The following is a 20502-nucleotide window of genomic DNA, read 5'->3' as shown; positions in this document are numbered from 1 at the left end:
AATTACTTGGTAATTCAGGCCAAGAGGATAAAAGAAGGAAGTAGAAGCATGAATTTTTAAGGGACCAGATCTCATGTCTTTGTGAAAGTGAGCTTGAAGAAAAGAATTTCTCTTTGTAAGTTTGCTAAAAACCTCTTGCCATTCTATTAACTATGTATTCTGTCTTTGTGCACCCATGACAGACCAACTAAAACTGCACATGTCATTTAGGACATTTTTGCTTTCAATTTATAGGTCAGCACCACCTCTTCACTATGAGCTGGAAAAGGTCGTCTAGCTATCCCGGGTGTTTGGTTCAAAGCTTGACCCATACAGACACCCCATGTGTGTGTGGGACAAGCTGCTTCTTTATGTGGGGAAATGGATGGATTGTCACAACTTGTAGGACTATCCATTTCTTAGGTAAGCCCTTCCCTTCTGAAAACACTGCCTTTCTCCCTGGTGGCCTGTGGGCGATGCATCTTCTCTGGGGCCCTCAGACCAATGAGTGAGGGCCTCATTTATCACTGCCTCATTTATCTGAGGAAGGACACAGGAGAGGCTACAAGACAGACCTGCCAGGGCTATCCCAGAAAAGCAGCAAAGAGGATGGCTGAAGATCCCCAGCATCCGTAACAATGAGGTCACAATTCTTACTGCAGTTTACAATCTGCAGCTTGTAAGGTTTAGACCATGGCCCATATAAAATTTCATTCTGGCAAAAATAATGTGAAAACCACTCAAATACATGGCTATGAAGACAGATTGTTTTTCCAGTTCTAATGAGGAAATTGGGGTGCTGATTATGCATCGCTGCCAACCACAAGTGTGAATCTACTAGCAGCTCCCGTAGTGCACGACACGACCGACCTACAAACTGGGACTCAGGCTTGAGAAGTTTACTTTCTCCAGCGAGCTGTTTTCTAAACAGTGTCCAGTTAAACATTTAGGACTGCAAAGCATCATAATATTAGGACAGCTTTGCTTATTTTATTTTATTGAAGAGCCAGTTAATGACTGGCAATTAGCACTGTTTTATTGCATAAAAGAGCAACATTTGGTATGTTCTGTAACCCATGCTATGGATGTGATGAGCTCATTTACGCTGCTCTCGGCATCTGTCTTAATGCAGAGAAAAAGCAGAAACCAAAGGCTCTTCCATCTTCCTTTCTTAGCTTCCTCAAACTTGAAAACCAAACCCACTGCCGACTGAAGCTGACTCACAGCATCTGGGTCGGACAGACTAGAACTGGCCCAAAGGGTTTCCAAGACTGTGATTCTTTAAGGAAGCAGAGTGCCGTAACGTCCTCTCACAGAATGACTGGTGGGTTCAGATCACCAACCTTTGGGTGGGCAGCCAAGTGCTTTAAACTGCACCACTAGGGCTCTTTCTGATCTGTACTGCTGTTGTGAAGTGCCACTGAGTCGGTTCCGACTCACAGCGACCCTGTATAGGGTTTCTAAGGAGCAGCTGGTGGGTTTGAACTGCCGACCTTTGTGGTTTGCAGTCTAGTGCTGCTCCCACAGTGCCACCCCAGCAGTACAGATGTCTGTGGTTGTTGGTGGTGATGTGCCGTGGAGTCGGTTCCGACTCATAGTGACCCTGTACAGGGTTTCCGAGGCTGTAAATCTTTACAGGAGCAGAAAGCCTCATCTTTCTCCCGCGGAATAGCTGGTAGTTTTGAACTGTTGACCTTGTGGTTCACAGCCCGATTCGTAACCACTATGCTACAGGAGGCTTCATTAAACCAAAAATGGCATTGCGCAACACTTACCACTCCCTTCTTGGAGAAAGGCCATCTTGGCTTCTTGGACTCTGGTGAGTTAAAGAAAGTATATTATTACTTCGAATACCTAGTGACAGATTGTTGCAATGCTTTATAAACCTGGCTTTTTTAGTGAGTCAAGCAGAACTCATTCTGCTTTAATTCTTCTTCTCTTGAGAATACCCAGAATGAATATTTATATTTATGCTGATGGATGAATGAAGCAATTCTGCTACCTAAAGGTTGGTGTTTTGATGCTGGTTTAAGGTCACTGTGCCAACTTTCTCTCTAGAGTATTGTTTAGCTTCCCTATCACTTGAAGCAACAATAAAACATGCAAAAATAATCAAGTAATTTATTTAAGACAGTAAATCCTAGGACATTGAAACTGCAAGGACTGGTTCATTTTCTGGTAGCATAGTGGTTACAAGTCGAGTTGCTTATCTCACGCTTAGCAGTTCAAAACTACCAGCTGTTGCATGGGGGAAAGATGAGGATTTCTGCTCTTGTAAAAATTTACAGCCTCAGAAACCCTATGCAGGTTCACTATGAGTCGGAACTTCATGGTACATAACCACCATCACCACAAAATGAAGTCATGGTGTGGCACTGTGGGATAAGTCACTGGACCACAAGGTCAGCTTGAACCACAAGGTCGGTGGTTCAAACCCACCAGCAGCTTCTTGGAAACCCTAGAACAGGGTTGCTATGAGTTATAGGAACTAACTGGACAGCACATAACAACTTAACAACACCACCACAAAATATCATATGCAAGACTAGTAGTCTGACCAAACCTGAAACTTGGGGGCATATTGTTCTCAGGTGATATTGAAGATGCTGGTCCAGGACCACCTTTTGGAAAACACAGATGAGTTGTTATGGATTTAGAGTGTTTAGGATTTAGAGTGAAGGAGGAAACATGTGAAGGACACGTACTAATTTTTGTTGAGGTTAGATTGTATTTAGATTTGGCTAGCATTTCTAGAGGGACAGCCTCTGAACCTCTCTTGGTTTGTTCACTTGTTTTTGTTTTTTTTTTGTGGCTAACATATCAGTCAGTACACATGAAAAGCGTCTGTAATGAGTGAAGAGCTATACAAATGTTATGATGTCTTCACAGGGAGCTTCTTTCTGGGTTCCACCAATAGAAAACTACAGGTGTACATACAATGAACACTCAAAGCAGACTGGAAACAAGGGCAGTGGAATAGCAGACTAGAGCCTCAATCCCATCCCTCTGACACAAACTAACTGACACCATGCATGGACCCCTTATCCTTTCTGGGTCTTACACTGCACATATATGAATGAAGATGCAGCCTCATTTGTTGTTTTACTATCAGGAGCTCTAGATTCCTGGGGATGCCTTGGAGACGAGTCTTTAGGACATACCTCAATTTCAAACATTGCAACTGCACTTGTATGTGATTTGCAGATTGGATTTTCAAGTAAGAATTCCTTGTAAAAGAGGCTCTGTTCAGACCAAAACCGCTTTAGCAATCTCTGGATAATCTTGAAGCGTCCGTTCAGCTCTCAAAGGCTTTGATTTGTCTACCATCATGAGAAACATGAGGAGTGGATCTTAAGCACCACAATCTTTCTTTTCTTTCAAGCCGAGATGAAGATGCTAAAAGTTCATCCCTCATGCTGCCTCATTCTGCTGGACACTAATCTGTCACCCGCAGCTCTGCCTACACGAGTCACAGTCCTGAGGTTGAAGACCAAGAGTAGAGGCAGAGGGAAGTAAGTTACAGGGATTTTAGAGAAACTACCCACAAGTCTGAGAGAACATTCTCTCTGAGAAGATCAGCAAACTAGTATCACTGCACCAAGCTGGAGCTAAGGAAAATTATTTGATAAATTATTTGGGGGAAAGATTTGAAAAAAGGCCACATTTGTAAATAGGCAGGTATTCAGCTGTTGTGATGGTTAATTTTGTGTCAGCTTGGCTAGGTTATAATGGCCAGCTTAGTCAAACACTAGTTGTTATTGTAAAAGACTTTTGTTGATGTTATTAACATTTACAGTCAGTTGACAGTTGAATTTATGTGCAGGAGAATACCCTCAATCAGGTAGGTGATCCTCATTCAATCAGTTAAAAACCTTAAGAGCAAAAACTAAGACTTCCCAGGTGCTACTCAAGACTGTAACATAGAAATCCTGCAGGACTGTCCAGCCCACCCTATAGATTTTGGACTAGCCAGTCTCTACAAATGCAAGAGCCAATTCTCTCAAATGATTCTCTGTTCTATTGATTCCATTTCTCTGGAGAACCCAGTAATTGTTGGCTGGTGACTGGTGCTCCTGTTCTACCTGTTATTAAGTACTGTGAAGATCGTTCCATTCATTACAGTATCTGCCTTACAGAAGACATAGAATGAAAGGCTGCTGAATGAACAGAACCTGAATTCAGCAGCAGCAGTGGGTGGTATAGGTAATCAGCAACCCCATCTGACACCAGAAGGTCTCCAGGGAACACCTCCAATCCAGGTAGGTTCAACACTACAGAGCTCCGCCTGTGCTCGTATAACCTGTGTTCAGGAGATAAAAAGAGAGTGTAAAGCTGGGTTCCAGGCAGATTCATCGCTCATACCACGCTGGTCCTTCGGCAGAGGCTGCTAACTACCTGATGTCTGCTGACATATGAAGGGCTGTAGGGTCCGTGATGACACCTACCTCCCTCTCTTTGAGCTTTGTTGATCATTTATGATTTTGACCAATCCAAAGTAGAAGCGCTCACTTAGAAACATCAACACAAACATACCTTCCTTGTTCTAATTCAAAAGGATACTAGACGGAAGATCTTAGACACAAAAGTCTTTGCAAATCATGCACACTACAATTTATAAGACACGAGCAGAATGTATGGCCACCAGCACCCCTAGAGTTCCAAACCTGGTTGCTTGAAATCAGCCCTTTTATTTTTCTCAGAGAAAGTAAGAACTATCAGGAAAGCTCAAATTATTATGAATAGAATTGTGCTCACCAAAAACATATGTTTACATCTTAAGCTCTAGTACTTATGAATATGAGCTTGTTTGGAAATGTTGTGAGTTAACATGAGTTTGTACAGGAAGATGGTGGGCCCTAATTCAATCTGACCCATATCATAAAAGACGAGAAATGGGCACTGACACTCAGAGGCAGAGATTGAAGCATCTACAAACCAAGAACACCAAGGATTGCCAACAACCTCCAATAGCTAGGAAGAAGCAAGGGAGGATCTTCCTGTAGAGTCTTCTGAGAGAACATGGTCTTTCTAACACCTTGATTTTGGGCTTCTGGCTTCCAGAACTTGGTGACAGTAAATTTCTGTTCTTAATTTCAGGTTACTCAATTTGTAGATTAACCCTAAAAAGCTAACCCAAGATCTGCTTGTCTGTTCCTTTCTTCTATCCCATTTCATGAAACTTCCTACTGTTGAATGTTCAATAGGTTGACCTATCAGATGCATTGTAAACACCTCTAATAATGCTGGGAATTTGCCCCCTGATTTCTAAGGACCATCTTTTGTACTTTTTCCAGTTAAGGAGCAAGTAGTCTCAATCCCTGAAACTATCTAATAACAGTGACTCATGGGAATTGTCCTAACTTCCTTTTCAGAGCTGTTGAGCTATTCCTCTGGTCTATTCTAAGGGATGTGATCTTAGTTCCCCAGTGCTATTGTTACAGCAATAACACAGTGGATGACTTTAAAGAATAAAATTTATTTTCTCCCAGTTCTGGAGACTGAAAGTCCAAATCAGAGTCTTGGCTGTGCCAGCTGTAGGGATCTCCGAGTGTGCCTTAGTTCTTTGGTGATTCTTACATGGCATCTCTTTTCTCCAGTGTGTCTACTCGACTCTTTTTTATAACTCAGAAGTGATTAGGTATATGACACATTCTATATTGAGATGTTATCATCAGCATAACGAAGAAAATCCTATTTCTAAACAGGATGACATCCACAGATATAGGGATAAGGATTCCAAACCATATTTGGGGGAACACAATTTAATTCATAACAGATATGAAATGTAATTTCTTGGATTTATTGAGCAATGCAATCTATAAATTGTCTTGTTACCAATGGAGTGGCTTAACATATAGGTTACTTTATATACAAAGGAATTGTGTCTCAATTTACCAACAAAAACATAGTTATGGAATTGGCTTAAATGCTGAAAGCATAGCTTTGTCATAACCCTTTGGATACTGTGGTTTTAATCTACTGACCAGGCACGTGTCCCCCACAAAGTAGCTATGCCTGGAACCCTGTTAATCACCTTGCCCAGACCATGCCCTGCTCTTTCCTACCTACCTCGTACTCAAGGCTTACCGTGCTTTGTAGTCAAGCCCTGTTCTTATCTTCCACATGAGTGATGGCTTTTCTACCTGTACTTTCATCTCTAACCTCATAGCTGTGCTTTCTTGGTTCTAATATCATGCCCTGTCAGGCCCATCACGCTGCTGATCAAAGCTGGTGCACATTTGAATATCCAGCAGAATTTAGTATAAATACTCATGCCTCAGGCCCACCATTGACGACTCTGATTTGGTATGTATTTTGGGCATGTTGTCAGGAGGGACCAGTCCCTGGAGAAGGACACTATGTTTGGTAAATCAGAAGGTCAGTAAAAAAGAGGAAGACCCCCAGTAAAAAAGATGGAATGATACAGTGGCAGCAGCGATGAGCTCAAGTGTAACAACTGTTGTGAAGATGGCACAGGACTGGGCAGTGTTTCGTTCAGTTGTGCGTAGGATCACTGTGAGTCAGAACTCACTCAGTAATACCTAACAACAACAACAATAACAACAACAACAAACGGGTGGAACTCTACATCTGCAGTTCTACCAAATGCCCTAGATACTCATTAGAGTTGGAGAACAACTGATTTCCCTGTTAGGAGCACATATAGGCCTATCTTACCTCTTAAGGGTTATTTCAAATTTCTACCTTCTAGCTAAACTTGTTTTTCCTATCATTTTACTTATGAATAGTAGAATGAGTTGTTTAGGAATTTCTAATTAGTAATAACCTATGCCCCCATGAGTTCCTTTAAAGTATGGGAAATAAGATCATTGACTTTATGATTGTGTTTTATAATAAGACCTTTAGAGTTGCATCTTTTTACATCCCTCTCCTATTTATTATGTGTGTGTGTGTGGGGGGGGGGGTTCCAAATGTTAATGGAAAAACCCCATTATTTTTTAATTCCTTTTTCCATGAACTCTTTGAAACCCCTTAGTATTTACCAACCCAATGTCTATGGAAGTAAATGGTGGCTGAATTAGGTACGGGAATGGAGAAGTTTGCGTGGTAAGAATGAGAAACATAACTCACGTGTCATCATTATGGATGTATGACATTGGATGGACACACAGCATAATATCAGGAGTTTTTACCATGCTCTTTGGAAGATGTTGTATACATAAAGTGATTAGAGCTGGCCGAAAGAAAACCCCTGGAGTGAAATATTAGAAGCTTCTCTATCGTATTTGGACTTTTCTTATAAAGACTTTAGAAGTGTTTAATGAAATTTGGTGATCATGGAGTTGGAATTGGGTGGAGACTGGGAAACTAAAATAATTTGAATGAGAACTGTAACTGAAGTGAATTATGGCAGAAAAGTGCACTTTCGAGGTTGAGCTCTAGACGTTACATTATCCGATAAGTACTATGACTTTGGTGATTTTCTAAGATTCCATAAGCTGTCAACTCAGGAAAAAGCAAAACTATTGGTGAGGGAGAAGGATTCATCTTGCCAGCCACCCCTAGACTGGCTTAGGTTTCTCTTCTGTGCTTCTCTAGCACTCTTGTGCATTATCATCAAGTGCCGCTGAGTCAGTTCAACTCATAGCGGCCCCACATAGGGTTTCCGAGGAGCGGCTGGTGAGTTTGAACTGCTGACCTTGCAGTTCAAATCCACCTTGAGATCCAGTGCTTATCCTGCAGCACCATACCAGGAGTGATCTGAATGGTGGATTACAATGTGCAGTCATATTGCCTGGATTTTAATCTGTGACTTTGGGCACATTAAATAATTTCACGGACTCTTATGTAGTCACTTGTAAGACTTACATATTATAATGGACTCCTGGTATGGCCCTGAAGGATAATGGACTGCAATGTTGGCTTGAACCTCAAGATTGGCAGTTCAAACCTACCAACTGCTTCTTGGAAACCCTATATAGGGTCGCTATGAGTCAGAAGCCTCTTGTCACTTACCAAAAACAACACCTATTACAATAAGTTGTTTTGTAAAGAGTAGCTACATTAAATAATATAACACATTTAGAGCAATGTCTGGAATTTAGTAAGACTTCAATAAATGCTATAATGTAAAGAAAACAAAAATCTTCATCACTGGACTAATAAACAATATCCATATAAATGGAGAAAAGATGGAAGTTGCCAAAGATTCCATTTTGCTTAGATCAACCATCAATACTCATAAAAGTAGCAGTCAGAAAATCAAACAAAGTATTATACTGTGCAAATCTGCTACACCAGACCTCTTTAAAGTGTTGAAGAGCAAGGATGTAAGTTTGAGGACTAAGGTATGCCTGACCCAAGCCATGGTATTTTCAGCAACCTCATACGCATGCGAAAATTGGACAATGAATAAGGAAGACTACAGAAGAATTGATGCATTTGAGTTATGGTGTTGAAGAAGAATATTAAAAGTACCATGGGCTGACAAAAGAACCAACAGATCTGTGTTGGAAGAAGTACAATCAGAGTGCTCCTTGGAAGCCAGGATGGCCAGTCTTCATCTATCATACTTAGGACATATTGTCAGGAGGGACCAGTCACTGGAGAAGGGTATCATGTTTGGTAAGGTGGACGGTCAGAGAAAAAGAGGAAGACCCCCAACGAGATGGACTGGCACAGTGGCAGCAGCAATGGGCTCAGGCTTAGTAACGATTGTGAGATTGGCGTGGGACCAGGCGGTAGTTTGTTCTGTTGTGCATCGGGTCGCTGTGAGTTGGTACCAACTCAATGGCACCTAACAACAATTATGTTGATGGATGAATATATCACAATATAATGTTCTATGTATGTTTCTATCTTCTTTACAAGACTGATAGTTCTATAAGTTCAAGACATATGTCTTGGTAGGAGCTAACTTAGTCCTCAGTCCATTGTTACTGATAAACATGAATGACTGATATAATCCCATCTCATGGAAAGCATCTAACTTTGTAAAATAAGTTTGCAGGTTTATATCTTATCTTCCCTATGCTCCCGACTTCCTGTTCTAAATCCCCGTGGTTGTTGTTGTTATGTGCCGTGGAGTCGGTTCCGACTCATAGCTACCCTGTACAGGGTTACCGAGGCCATAAATCTTTACGGGAGCAGAAAGCCTCATTTCTCTCCCGCGGAACAGCTGGTAGTTTCGAACTGCTGACCTTGCAGTTCGCAGCCCAATTCATAACTACTACGCTGTTAGTGGGGCTCAAAAAGCCTTTGTTGAATAAATGAGACAATAACCAAGTTTGCACATGTCCACCATCATCACTGCCATCCTCCGACATGCACTCCCTTGAAATGTGTGCTCCAGGGAGAGCTTTGATGGTGGCAGTGGTGGTGGTGTGCCATTGAGTTGATTCCGATTCCTAGAGGCCCTATATAGGGTTTTTGAGGCTGTAAATCTTTGCAGGAACAGAAAACCTCATCTGTCTATCACTGAGCAACTTGTAGATTTGAACTGCTGACTTTGTGCTTAGCAGCACAGCTCATAATATACTATATGACCAGGGCTCCTTAGGGTATCTTGTTGTTGTTGTTAAGTTCTATCAAGTTAATTCCAACTCAGCGACCCCACAGGGTTTCTAAGGAATACCTGGTGGTTTTAAACTACTGTCCTTGCGCTTCACAATCCAGTGCTTATTATAAAGTGCCACACCAGGAGTCTTTATTGTTCTTTAAGTGTACTCTGCACTCCATGCCTTGGCACAGGAATTTTCTACCTGCTTACCTATCTCTGGTAGCGTAGTGGTTACGAATCGGGCTGCGAACCTTAAGGTCAGCGGTTCGAAACTACCAGCCGCTCCGCGGGAGAAAGATGAGGCTTTCTGCTCCCGTAAAGATTTATTCCCTCTGAAACCCTGTACAGGTTCGCTATGGTTCGGAACCGACTCGACGGCACTTAACAACAACAACAACAACCTATCTCCACTTTGTCTACTAGGTAAATTCACATTCATTTTCAACTCTAGCTTAGGCATTCTTCCTTCTGAAAATCTTTTCTGATCTAGATAGACAGAACCAGCTCTCATTCCTTCCCTCCATTACCCAAACTTGTCTCTTTATAATACTTTCATTGAAGGCTTATACTGGGGCTTATTCTTCTTGGATCAACTATCAACACTCATGGGAACAGCAGTCAAGAGATCAAACGACATATTGCTGCACACGACCTTTTTAAAGTGTTGAAGAGCAAAGATGTCAGCTTGAGGACTAAGGTGCGCCTGACCCAAGCCATGGTATTTTCTATAACCTCATATGCATGCAAAAGCTGGACAGTGAATAAGGAAGACCATAGAATAATTGATGCCTTTGAGTTATGATGTTGGAGGAGAATATTGAAAGTGCCATGGGCTGCCAAAAGAACCCATAGATCCATCTTGGAAGAAGTGCAGCCAGAGTGCTCATTGGAGGCCAGGATGGCAAAACTTGATCTCTCATACTTCAGACACATTGTCAGGAAGGACCCAGCACTGGAGAGGGATATCATGTTTGGTTAGATGAGAGTCAGAGAAAAAGAGGAAGACCCCAGAGAGATGGATTGGCAAAGTGGGGGCTCAAGTGAGGTTCTCAACAATTGTGAGGTTGGCCCAGGACCGGGCAGTGTTTTGTTCTGATGTGCATAGGGACACTATGAGTCAGTACTGACTCGATGGCACCTAACAACAACATCAACAACAAATACTCATATATCATAGTATCTTGGCACTGAGCATAGAACGTAATGCAGAACATGTGATCAAATTAGCTGGAAAAAATAGGCATGTTGACCTACAGAATGATATATGGATAGGCCTCAAATGAATGTGCTTTTCCATTCTGAATCATACACAGTTGTTGTTGTTAGGTGCCATCAAGTTGGTACTGACTCATAGCCACCCTATGCACAACAGAATGAAACAGTGCCCGGTCCTGGGCCAACCTCACAATTGTTGCCACATTTGAGGGCATTGATGCTGCCACTTTGCCAATCCATCTCACTGGGGTCTTCCTCTTTTTCTCTGACATTCCTCCTTCCATGGATAACTGTATACAAACACAAACACAAAATGCAATTGGAATCACCGGCCCACTGTTAAAGGAATGAAATCACTCATATGCATTTCTCCCCTGTTCTGGGTACTCTCTGTCAGGAGGCATCCATGTGGCATGGTGTAGACTAGGTTTTGAGATTAATTTGCACATATGGAGCAGAAGGGAGACAACTGCTTACACAGGGCATGAGCTATATCCTTGACTTTATTGCCTTGGTATTAAAAACCTGGACTACTAGTGTGGCACTGTAAGGTCAGCACTGGACTCTGAACCACAAGTCCAGCAGTTCAAACTCACCAGCTGCTCCTTGGAAACTCTATGCAGGGTTGCTATGAACAGGAACCAACTGAACTTAACAACAAACAATTGAAAACCCAGTGGTACTCATCCTGGAAAGGTGAACATACCCCAGAAAGGCATATCAGATATGAAATGTTCATGTCCACCAGAAGACGGTGTGGGTTAATAAAAACATCAAGAACCACAGTTGAACCCATATAGAGATCACGAAAAGCAATACAAAAGCATATCTATGCCCACTACTATTAAAAGACATGATTTAGTGCTGAAAATTCATCTCTTCTTTGCCCATGCCTGGCAGTGGACTGGATTTCCAAGCTCTCTAATAAGGAACCTGGTCTTTATCAGCTGGGGTGGCTCAGGTCCTTTGGTTAATGATATGAATGCAAGTAATTACAATGAACTCAGAATGACTTTGCATTTAGGTCTCCTGGCAGGGCACACACTGGAGGAAGAGTGTTGGTAGTTCCAAATTGATATCTTATTTTTACTGTTACAAATAAAAGGAATATTTCTTATAAAAAGTGGCATGCATATAGATTCATTGTATCCAGTTCTGGATTGCTTATCCACTGGGAGGCAATCATTGTAATGAGCTAAGAAGTCTATGCTTGCTACCATCTAATAACAATGGTGTCTGTGTGGAGTGGTGGTATTCTCTATAAAGAGGAGAGTACAGAGGATTTGGTGATACCCAAGTTCCTCATAAGGAGACTGAGCTAGGAAATGAACATTAATAAATGCAAAATGCTTAAAGTATTGTTGGCAAACTATTCTTGCTCTGTTAGTACAGTATAACGTCTTTGTTTGGAAAAACACAACTAACCAAATATTCTTGAGAAATGCATTTTTGGTTTGTTCGTTTGCTTCAGGACGGAATCCAGGCACCATAGAGATTGTGTTAGTAGATGTCCGACTCAGTTGTGCAGCCCTCTCTGGACTTGCCCGCCCCACTTCTCGTCTCTCATTCACATCTCAAACACAGCCACACTTGCACTAACCCTGAGTTGTGTTGCCCCAGGCTGGTCAGATCCGAAGGGACTAGTCCCATGGTAGCTGGAATAATCTCCTTGTGGCCATTTGGGTACCAGAACGTCCCTTTTTTCTGTCCTCTGCTGAAGATCGGAAGGTCCATGGTGTAGGCTAAAGATGGCAACAATTCCGAGAATTCAGGGAATTCTCCCCCCACAGCTGGGCAGGTCCCTGCCCCCATGTGTCAGCACTCAATAATGAGGCTGCTCTTGCACATCGGTGCCAGGGAAGTTTCTGGCAGAAATGTCTCCCCGAGGATTGCTAATATATACACTTTGTAAAAAATCAGTTGGTGGTGATGGTGAGTATTATTCTAATTTAAAACCAGTTGGCATTTACTGAGTACCTACCCTCTGTAAAGTGGTTGAATGCATTATCATATTGATTTTCACAAGCACCCTATGAAGTGGAAATTACTCTCCTCATTTTAAACTGAGGAAACTAAGGCTTAGAGGGATGAATAAAGAAGTCCCTAAGGTCCCATTGTTAGTGAAGGACAAAGAATTCAAATACAGGTCTGATCTGGAAAAGACTTGTAAATAGGAAAATGAGAAAATGAGGTTCTAAAATATTTTAAAGCACAGAGTGATTTTGTAAATGATAGAATGTGGGTTAGTAACTTCAGGTAAAATACAGGGTGTAGGAAGTTGAATTATGTTCCCGCCCCTCAAAGAAGTTATGTCTATGTACTAACCTCCAGAATCTGTGAACTTGAACTTATTTGTACCAAGAGTCTTTGTAAATGTGATTCAATTAAGGATCTCAAGCTGAGTCTATCCTGGGTTATAAAGCTGGGCCTTAAATCAAATGGTGAGTGTCTTTTTTTTTTAAGAGACACCAGATGGAGAGAGGAAAGGAAAAGGATATATGAAGATGGAGGCAAAGTTTAGAGGGATGCAGCCACAAGCCAAAGTTCTCCTTTTGTTGTTGTTTAGTGCTTTCTAGGAGCAACTGTTGAATTTGGAAATCTCCTGGCGCCATCAAATGCTGGAAGAGACAAGGAATTCTTCTCCTTAGAGTTTTCAGAAGAAGCAGGGATGTCCTGACACTTTGATTTTGGAGTTCTGTTTTCTTGAACTGCGAGAGAATAAATTTCTGTTGTCTTAAGTCTTCAAGTTTGCTGTATTTGAAATGAATACTTGGAAGAATATGATTCAGGGGCCAGGGCACTGGACTTATGAACTTGATTCCTAAAGTGGCTGTATTATATCTGATCTTGGCATGTGGCCTCAGTTTCCTTATGCAGAATTAAAGAGTGGTGAGTGAAACCCTTTCTGTCTCATGAACTATGGAGAGAAGACTTGGGAGCATTGCTCTCGTTTATCCTCTCAGTGGCCAGTGGTGGAGCCTTTATCTTGGCAGAAATATTTGAGGAAGAATTCAAAGCTTATTCCTTTAGAAATATTACTAATACACAATTTACTTTAAAAAAAATTCTGCTTGTTGTTATGTGTGGTCAAGTCTGTATCGACTTATGCAGTACACAACAAGACACTGCTGGGTGGGTCCTGCACCATGCTCACAATTATTACTAAGCCTGAGCCCATTGCTGCTGGCACTGTGCCAGTCTATCTTGTTGGGGGTCTTCCTCTTGTTTGCTGACCCTCCACTTTTTCTAGGATGATGGCCTTCTCCAGGGACTGGTCCCTCCTGACAATATGTCCAAAGTTTAAGAGATGAAGTCTCGCCATACTGACTTCTAAGGAGCATTCTGGCTGTACTTTTTCCAACACAGATTTGTTTGTTCTTCTAGCAGTCCATGGTACTTTTAATATTCTTCTCCAACACCATAGTTAAAATGGATTAATTCTTCTATAGTCTTCTTTATTCACTATCCAATTTTCATATGCATTCAAAATACCATGATTTGGGTCAGGATTACCTCAGTCCTGAAATTGACATCTTTGCTCTTGAACACTGTAAAGAGATCTCGTGCAGCAGATTTGCTTATTACAATACATTGTTTGATTACTTGCTGCTGCTTCCACGAGTTTTGATATTGGACTCAAGCAAAGTTAAGTCTTTGGAAAAAAACTCAATCTCTTCTCCATTTATCATGATGTTATTTATTGGTCCAGTGGTGAGAATTTTTTTTTTACATTCAGGTGTAACTTATACTGAAGTCTGTGGTCTTTGATCTTCATCAGTAAGTATTTTAAGTCTTCTTGGCTTTCAGCAAGAGTGGTTGTATCATCTGCATATCACAGATTGTTAATGAGTCTTCCTCCAATCCTGTTTCCTTGTTCTTCTTCATATAATCCAGCTCTTTAGATTACATTCTTAGCATACAGATTGAAGAAATGTGGTGAAAGTATACAACCCTGGCACACACCTGATTTTATACTTTTCGGTGTCCCCCTGTTTTGATTGAATGACTGCCTCTTGGTCAATGTACAAGTTCCTTATGAGCACAATTAAGTGTCCCAGAATACTGTTTCCCTGCAATGTTGTCTATAGCTTGTTACAGTTGAAAAGCCTTTGCATCATCAATAAAACATGGGTAAATGTCTTTCAGGCATTCTTTGCTTTCAGCTGGGATCCATGTGGCATCAGCAATGATATCCCTCATTTCACATCCTCACCTTAATACGGCTTGGACCTCTGGCAGTTCCCTGTCAATGTACTCTTGTAGCTGCTTTTGAATTACCTTTAGCAAAATTTTACTTGCTTGTGATACTAATGATATTACTAATGACATTTTACGATGATTTCTACATTTTGTTGGGGCAGCTCTCTTTTGAATGGGCAAAAATATTAATTTCTTCCAATCAGTTGTCAAGGTAACTTTCTTCTAAATTTCTTGGCATAGATGAGTGAGTGCCTCCAGGACATCAGTTTCTTGAAAAGTTTCAGTTTCTATTCCATCAATTCCCAGAGTCTTGTTCTCTGTCAGTGCCTTCAGTTCACTTTGAATTTTTTTCCTTCAGTATCATTGGCTCTTGATCATATGCTTTCTCTTGAAATGGTTGAACATCATCTATTTCTTTTTGGTACAGGGACTGTATATTCCTTTCATTTTCTTTTGATGCTTTTTGCATCACGCATTTTCCCCACATAATTCTTCAATGTGACAATTTTTTCTTCAATTCTTTCAGCTTGAGAAATGCTGACTGTGTTCTTTTCTTTTCATTTTCTAATTCCAGGTCTTTGGACATTTCGTTATGATACTTGACTTTGTTTTTTGAACTGCCCCGTGAAATGTTTTTGTAAACTTTTTTTACTTCCTTATTTCTTCCATTTGCTTTAGCATTTCTACAGCGGTGAGCAAGTTTCAGAGTCTCTGCTGACATCCATTTTAGTCTTTTCCTTCTTTCTTGTCTTATTATCTTTTTCTTTCTTCCTGTATGATGGTCTTGATGCCATCCCACAACTCTTCTGGTCTTTGAACCTGAGTTTCTAATACATCAAACCTGTTCTTGAGATGATCTCTAAATTCAGGTGGGATATTTTCAATGTCAAATATTTGCTCTCATGTACTTGTTTTAATTTTCTTCAGTTTCAGCCTGAACTTGCATATGAACAATTGATGTTCTATTCCACAGTCTGCCACTGGCCTTGTTTGGGATGATGATATGGAACTTTTCCATTTCTTCCCATGGTGGTGGTGGTGGTGTGCTGTGGAGTCAATTCCAACTCACAGTGACCCTGTATAGGATTTCTGAGGATGTAAATCTGTACAGGACCAGAGAACCTCATTTTTCCCGTGGAACAGCAGGTAGTTTCAAATTGCTGACCTTGAGGTTAGTAGCCTGACTCGTAACCACTATACTACCAGAGCTCCTTATTTCTTCCCATAGGTGAAACCAATTTGATTTCTGTGTATGCCATCTGGTGATATCCATGTGTATAATTTCCTTTATATTGTTTTAAAAATCTATTTGCAATGAATAAGTTGTTGGTCTTGCAAAATTCTATTATGCGATTGTTTCCATCACTAGTCCATATTTTCAACTACGGAACCTTCTTTGTTTCCAATCTTTGCATTCCAATTGCCAGTAATTATCATTGCACCTTGATTTCATGTTTGATCAATTTCAGACTGAAGAAGTTGGTAGAATTTTTCGATTTCATCATCACTGGCTTTAGTGGTTGATATGTAAATTTGAACCATAGTGGTATTAATTGGTTTGGTTTGTAGGCATATGGGTATTATCCTATCTCAGACAGCTTTATATTTCAAGATAGATCTTGCAGTGTTCCTTTTCATGATGAATGCAACACCATTCCTCTTTGATTTGTTTTCCAGGTAGAGCAAAGCATATGCTTATCAGATTCAAAGTGGCCAATCCCTATTTCAGCTCACTCACCCCTAGAATGTGCATCTTTATGTATTCCATTTCATTTTTGACAACTTCCAATTTCCCTAAGTTCATACTTCTTACATTCCAGGTTCCAATTATTAATGGATGTTCACAGTTGTTTCTCCTCACTTTGAGTTGTGCCCCATCAGCAAATGAAGGTCCTGAAAGCTTTAGTCTATTCTCATTATCAAGGTCAACTCTAGTTTGAAGCGGAAGCTCATGCCCAGTTGTATTTTGAGTTCCTCCCAACCTTAGGGGCTCATCTTCCAGCACAAAATCTGACAACAATCTGGTGCTATTCACCATGTTTCTATATTAAATATTCTGGTGCTATCAAGATGGCAGATCAGGTAGATGTGCAGTGAGGAGCTCCGTCACCAATAACACAGAATACTGGGCCAAGCAGACTCAGGGGATGGTGCTAGAACTCTGAACCACATATAAAGGAATATTTAGATTGGGGAAGGCTTATAGATAGGGGAATTTGTAGGAGAATCAAGAAATCCACTGCTTTCTAATTCAAGATGCTCAACTATTCCCAGAGCCACCATCTTGGGAGAGAACATTGGGAGATGGATCAGAACAGCCATGAACACCTGACAAAATCAAGGAGATACAGGTGTGGACATTCATTTTTTGGTATCTGTCCATTGTTCATTGGTCTCTCACTGACTGCCCACCTCCATTCTGGTAACTAGAGGGGCTACCTGAGTGAATGGATACCCCACCCCCACCCCTGGAGGGTTCTACTACACATGTGTACAGATCTCCTTGAAATTTAAAGTGACAGTTTCGACGTAAAACCAAACGGCCACTACTCATCTCTCTGTCAAACAGTGGTGGCTTGTGAGTTGCTGTGATTCTGAGAGCTATGTCACCAGTATTTTAAATAACCAGCAGGGTCACCCATGGTGGACAGATTTCAGATGAGCTTCCAGATGAAGACAGACTAGGAAGAAGAAGTGAGGAACTATTTCGAATCTTTAGTCACTGAAAACCTTATGAATACCAGAGAAACATCTTCTTGGATCAACTATCAACACTCAAGGGAGCAGCAATCAAGAGATCAGACAACACATTGTATTAGGCAAATCTGCTGCACAAGACCTTTTTAAAGTGTTGAAAAGCAAAGATGTCAGCTTGAGGACTAAGGTATGCCTGACCCAAGCCATGGTATTTTCAATAACCTTATCTGCATGCGAAAGCTGGACAGTGAATAAGGAAGACCAAGAAGAATTGATGCCTTTGAGTTATGGTGTTGGAGGAGAATACTAAAAGTGCCATGGGCTGCCAAAAGAACCAATAAATCTGATTTGGAAGAAGTGCAGCCAGAGTGCTCCTTAGAGGCCAAGATGGCCAAACTTCATCTCTCATACTTTGGACATATTGTCAGAAAGGAATAGTCGCTGGAGAAGGATAGAATGTTTGGTGGTGGAGGGTCAGAGAAAATGAGGAAGACCCCCAATGAGACGGATTGGCCAGGTGGCAGCATCAATGGATTCAAGTGTGGCAACAGTAGTGAGGTTGGCCAGGATCGGATATTGTTTTGCTCTGCTGTGTATAAGGTTGCTATGAATCGGTGCCAACTCGATGGCACCTAACAACATCTGACAATGTTTCACTGCTATACATAAGGTTTCCAGTGACTAAACACTCAGAAGTAGTCCACCTCTCCTTCTTCCCAGTCTTAGTGTGGAAGCTCAACTGACACCTGCCCACGACACGTGACTCTGCTAGTGTTTAAAGTACTGGTGGCATGGCTTACAGCCTCACAGCAACATGCACACCATCACAGCACCACCAACTGACAGATGGTGCTCTTTCTGTTTAGTGGGCTTAAATCAAGAGTTGTTGTCTTTAATTCCTAGGTGCAAATTTTATGGGAAAATAATGAAAAATACTGGAGAATATGGGTGGTTGCAATGTCATATAGTGATTTATGTGTTTCAATAGATAAAAATCTCATTGAAGTTCTTATTGTTTGGATACAAGTAGTGCATGGCCTTGTCCCTTCCTCTGCTTTGAATGTTGCCCTGTGGTTGTTTATCAGGTAAATTTACCAGGCGCTTCTCCTGAGAAGCTGTAGCTCTGTGTGATGGTACAAGGTCATGCCTTTTGTGGCAGGCTGATTCCTCAGGCCGGTTTCCAGCAATCATGTGACTACACAAGGCAGGTCTTCTCTGCTAAAAAGCATAGTGTTTTTCTCTATGCAAGAAATATTATAGTATAACTTGGAATTCTTACTTATAGATGTGGAGTAATTACACAAGAAAAACAAACTAAGAATCAGTAACATTCTTTAAAAAACAAAAACAAAGCACTTCTTTCTTTCTTTCTTTCTTTTTTTTTGTTTGCAATCAATAAGAAAATGACGACTGTACTTCCAATGGCTAACCTATAGCTCTCCTGGTCAAATCTGGGAAATATTTTTCCGTTAAAAATCTCAGAAGAACTTTCCTTTGCATATTTGATTACATTTTCCATTTTAAATTTCTAACAAAAATTTCCACTTGTGGTGAATCCAGCTACGAGGGTGGAAAATTTGAGGAGTCTCAAGTTCACTGCCCATAGCTCAGCATACTGCCTAAAATGTGGGACTACTTCATATATGTGAAGTGAATAAGTCAAAGGCTTATCCCTGTCACACCATTTTGACCACAGAACACAGGCAATTCTTTAGAGCCTCATCAGCATGTGAAATACAATATCCACTCATGCTATGACTCCTTGGGCTCAGTCTGTAATCCTTATTGAAAACACAAACACACATTCAAAGCACCAGAGTAACTGCTGGTAACTGTCTAGAAGCAGCCCCTGGTCCCTGTAGATACTGTTTGTTTTGAACAGAAGTCTAAATTGTTCTACAATATTTGTAGATTTCCCCAGAAATCAAGGCACATTCAAGTGATAAGTTCTAGACAAGACAGAAGATGGTAGAGATCAGTGGCTCTATTGTTGTTAGTTGCCACCAAGGAAGTTCTGACTCATGGTGATTGTCTGTACAACAGAACAAATGCTGAGACGTCTGCACCACTCTCACCGTTGCGACCATGCTTGAGTCGATAGTTGAAGTCACTGTGTGTGTCCATAGCATGGAGGGGCTTCCTCATTTTCACTGACCTGGTGTCTTTCTCCAGTGACTGCTCTCTCCTGATAACAGATCCAAAGTAAGTGAGACTGAGTCTCACCATCCTCACTTCTAAGAAGCATTCTGGTTGTACTTCTTCTGAGACTGTTCATTTTTCTGTTGCTGTTGTTGTTAAATGCCCTTGAGTCGGTGCCAACTCATAGTTACCCTCTATAGGGTTTCCAAGGAGTGACTAGTGTGTTCGAACCACCAACCTTGCAGTTAGTAGCTCTATCCTTATCATGCAGCACCATACCAATTGGCATATTCAATAATCTTCGCTAATACTATAATTTAAAGGCATCATATCTTCAGCCTTCTTTATTCATTGTCCAGCTTTCACATGTATATGAAACAATTATAAATGCCATAATTTAGGTCAAATATAGTTTAGTCCTCAAAGTAACATGTTTGCTTTTTAACACTTTAAGGGACTCAGAAACTACTCACTAATATAGGTTGTAAAACATCAACTTCATGAACTATGTTCTGCCAATTGACTGAGTTGATCCCTCAGACTTCAGTCCTAAACCTTCAAACCCAGTAACTCAATTCCATGAGGTATTGGTCATGTCTAGGAAGTATCCATAACTGTGCCCCTATGTGAATTATTTTATATATGAACATATACCAACATATATATACATTTACCTACAGAAACTCCTATACATGTATGCTTACTTATACATATGAGGGGACTTCAAAAATTTCATGGAAAAATGGAATTCA

General features: G+C 41.0%; 1 protein-coding gene across 1 annotated transcript in view; it reads right to left on the bottom strand.

Moving 5' to 3' along the window:
• Positions 1 to 4250: 4250 nt before the first annotated feature.
• The window catches only part of LOC102826175 (chromosome unknown open reading frame, human C12orf74), a 25825-nt gene continuing 9573 nt past the window's right edge, over positions 4251 to 20502 (bottom strand). Inside the window, 1 exon segment of the mRNA XM_006870727.1 lies at positions 4251 to 4279. Within this exon segment, the coding sequence (XP_006870789.1) occupies positions 4251 to 4279 (29 nt within the window).

Source organism: Chrysochloris asiatica, unplaced genomic scaffold (genome assembly GCF_000296735.1).
Source record: "Chrysochloris asiatica unplaced genomic scaffold, ChrAsi1.0 scaffold00149, whole genome shotgun sequence".
NCBI lineage: Eukaryota > Metazoa > Chordata > Mammalia > Afrosoricida > Chrysochloridae > Chrysochloris > Chrysochloris asiatica.
The sequence above is the reverse complement of the archived record's forward strand: the minus strand, read 5'-3'. Positions and strand labels throughout refer to the sequence as shown.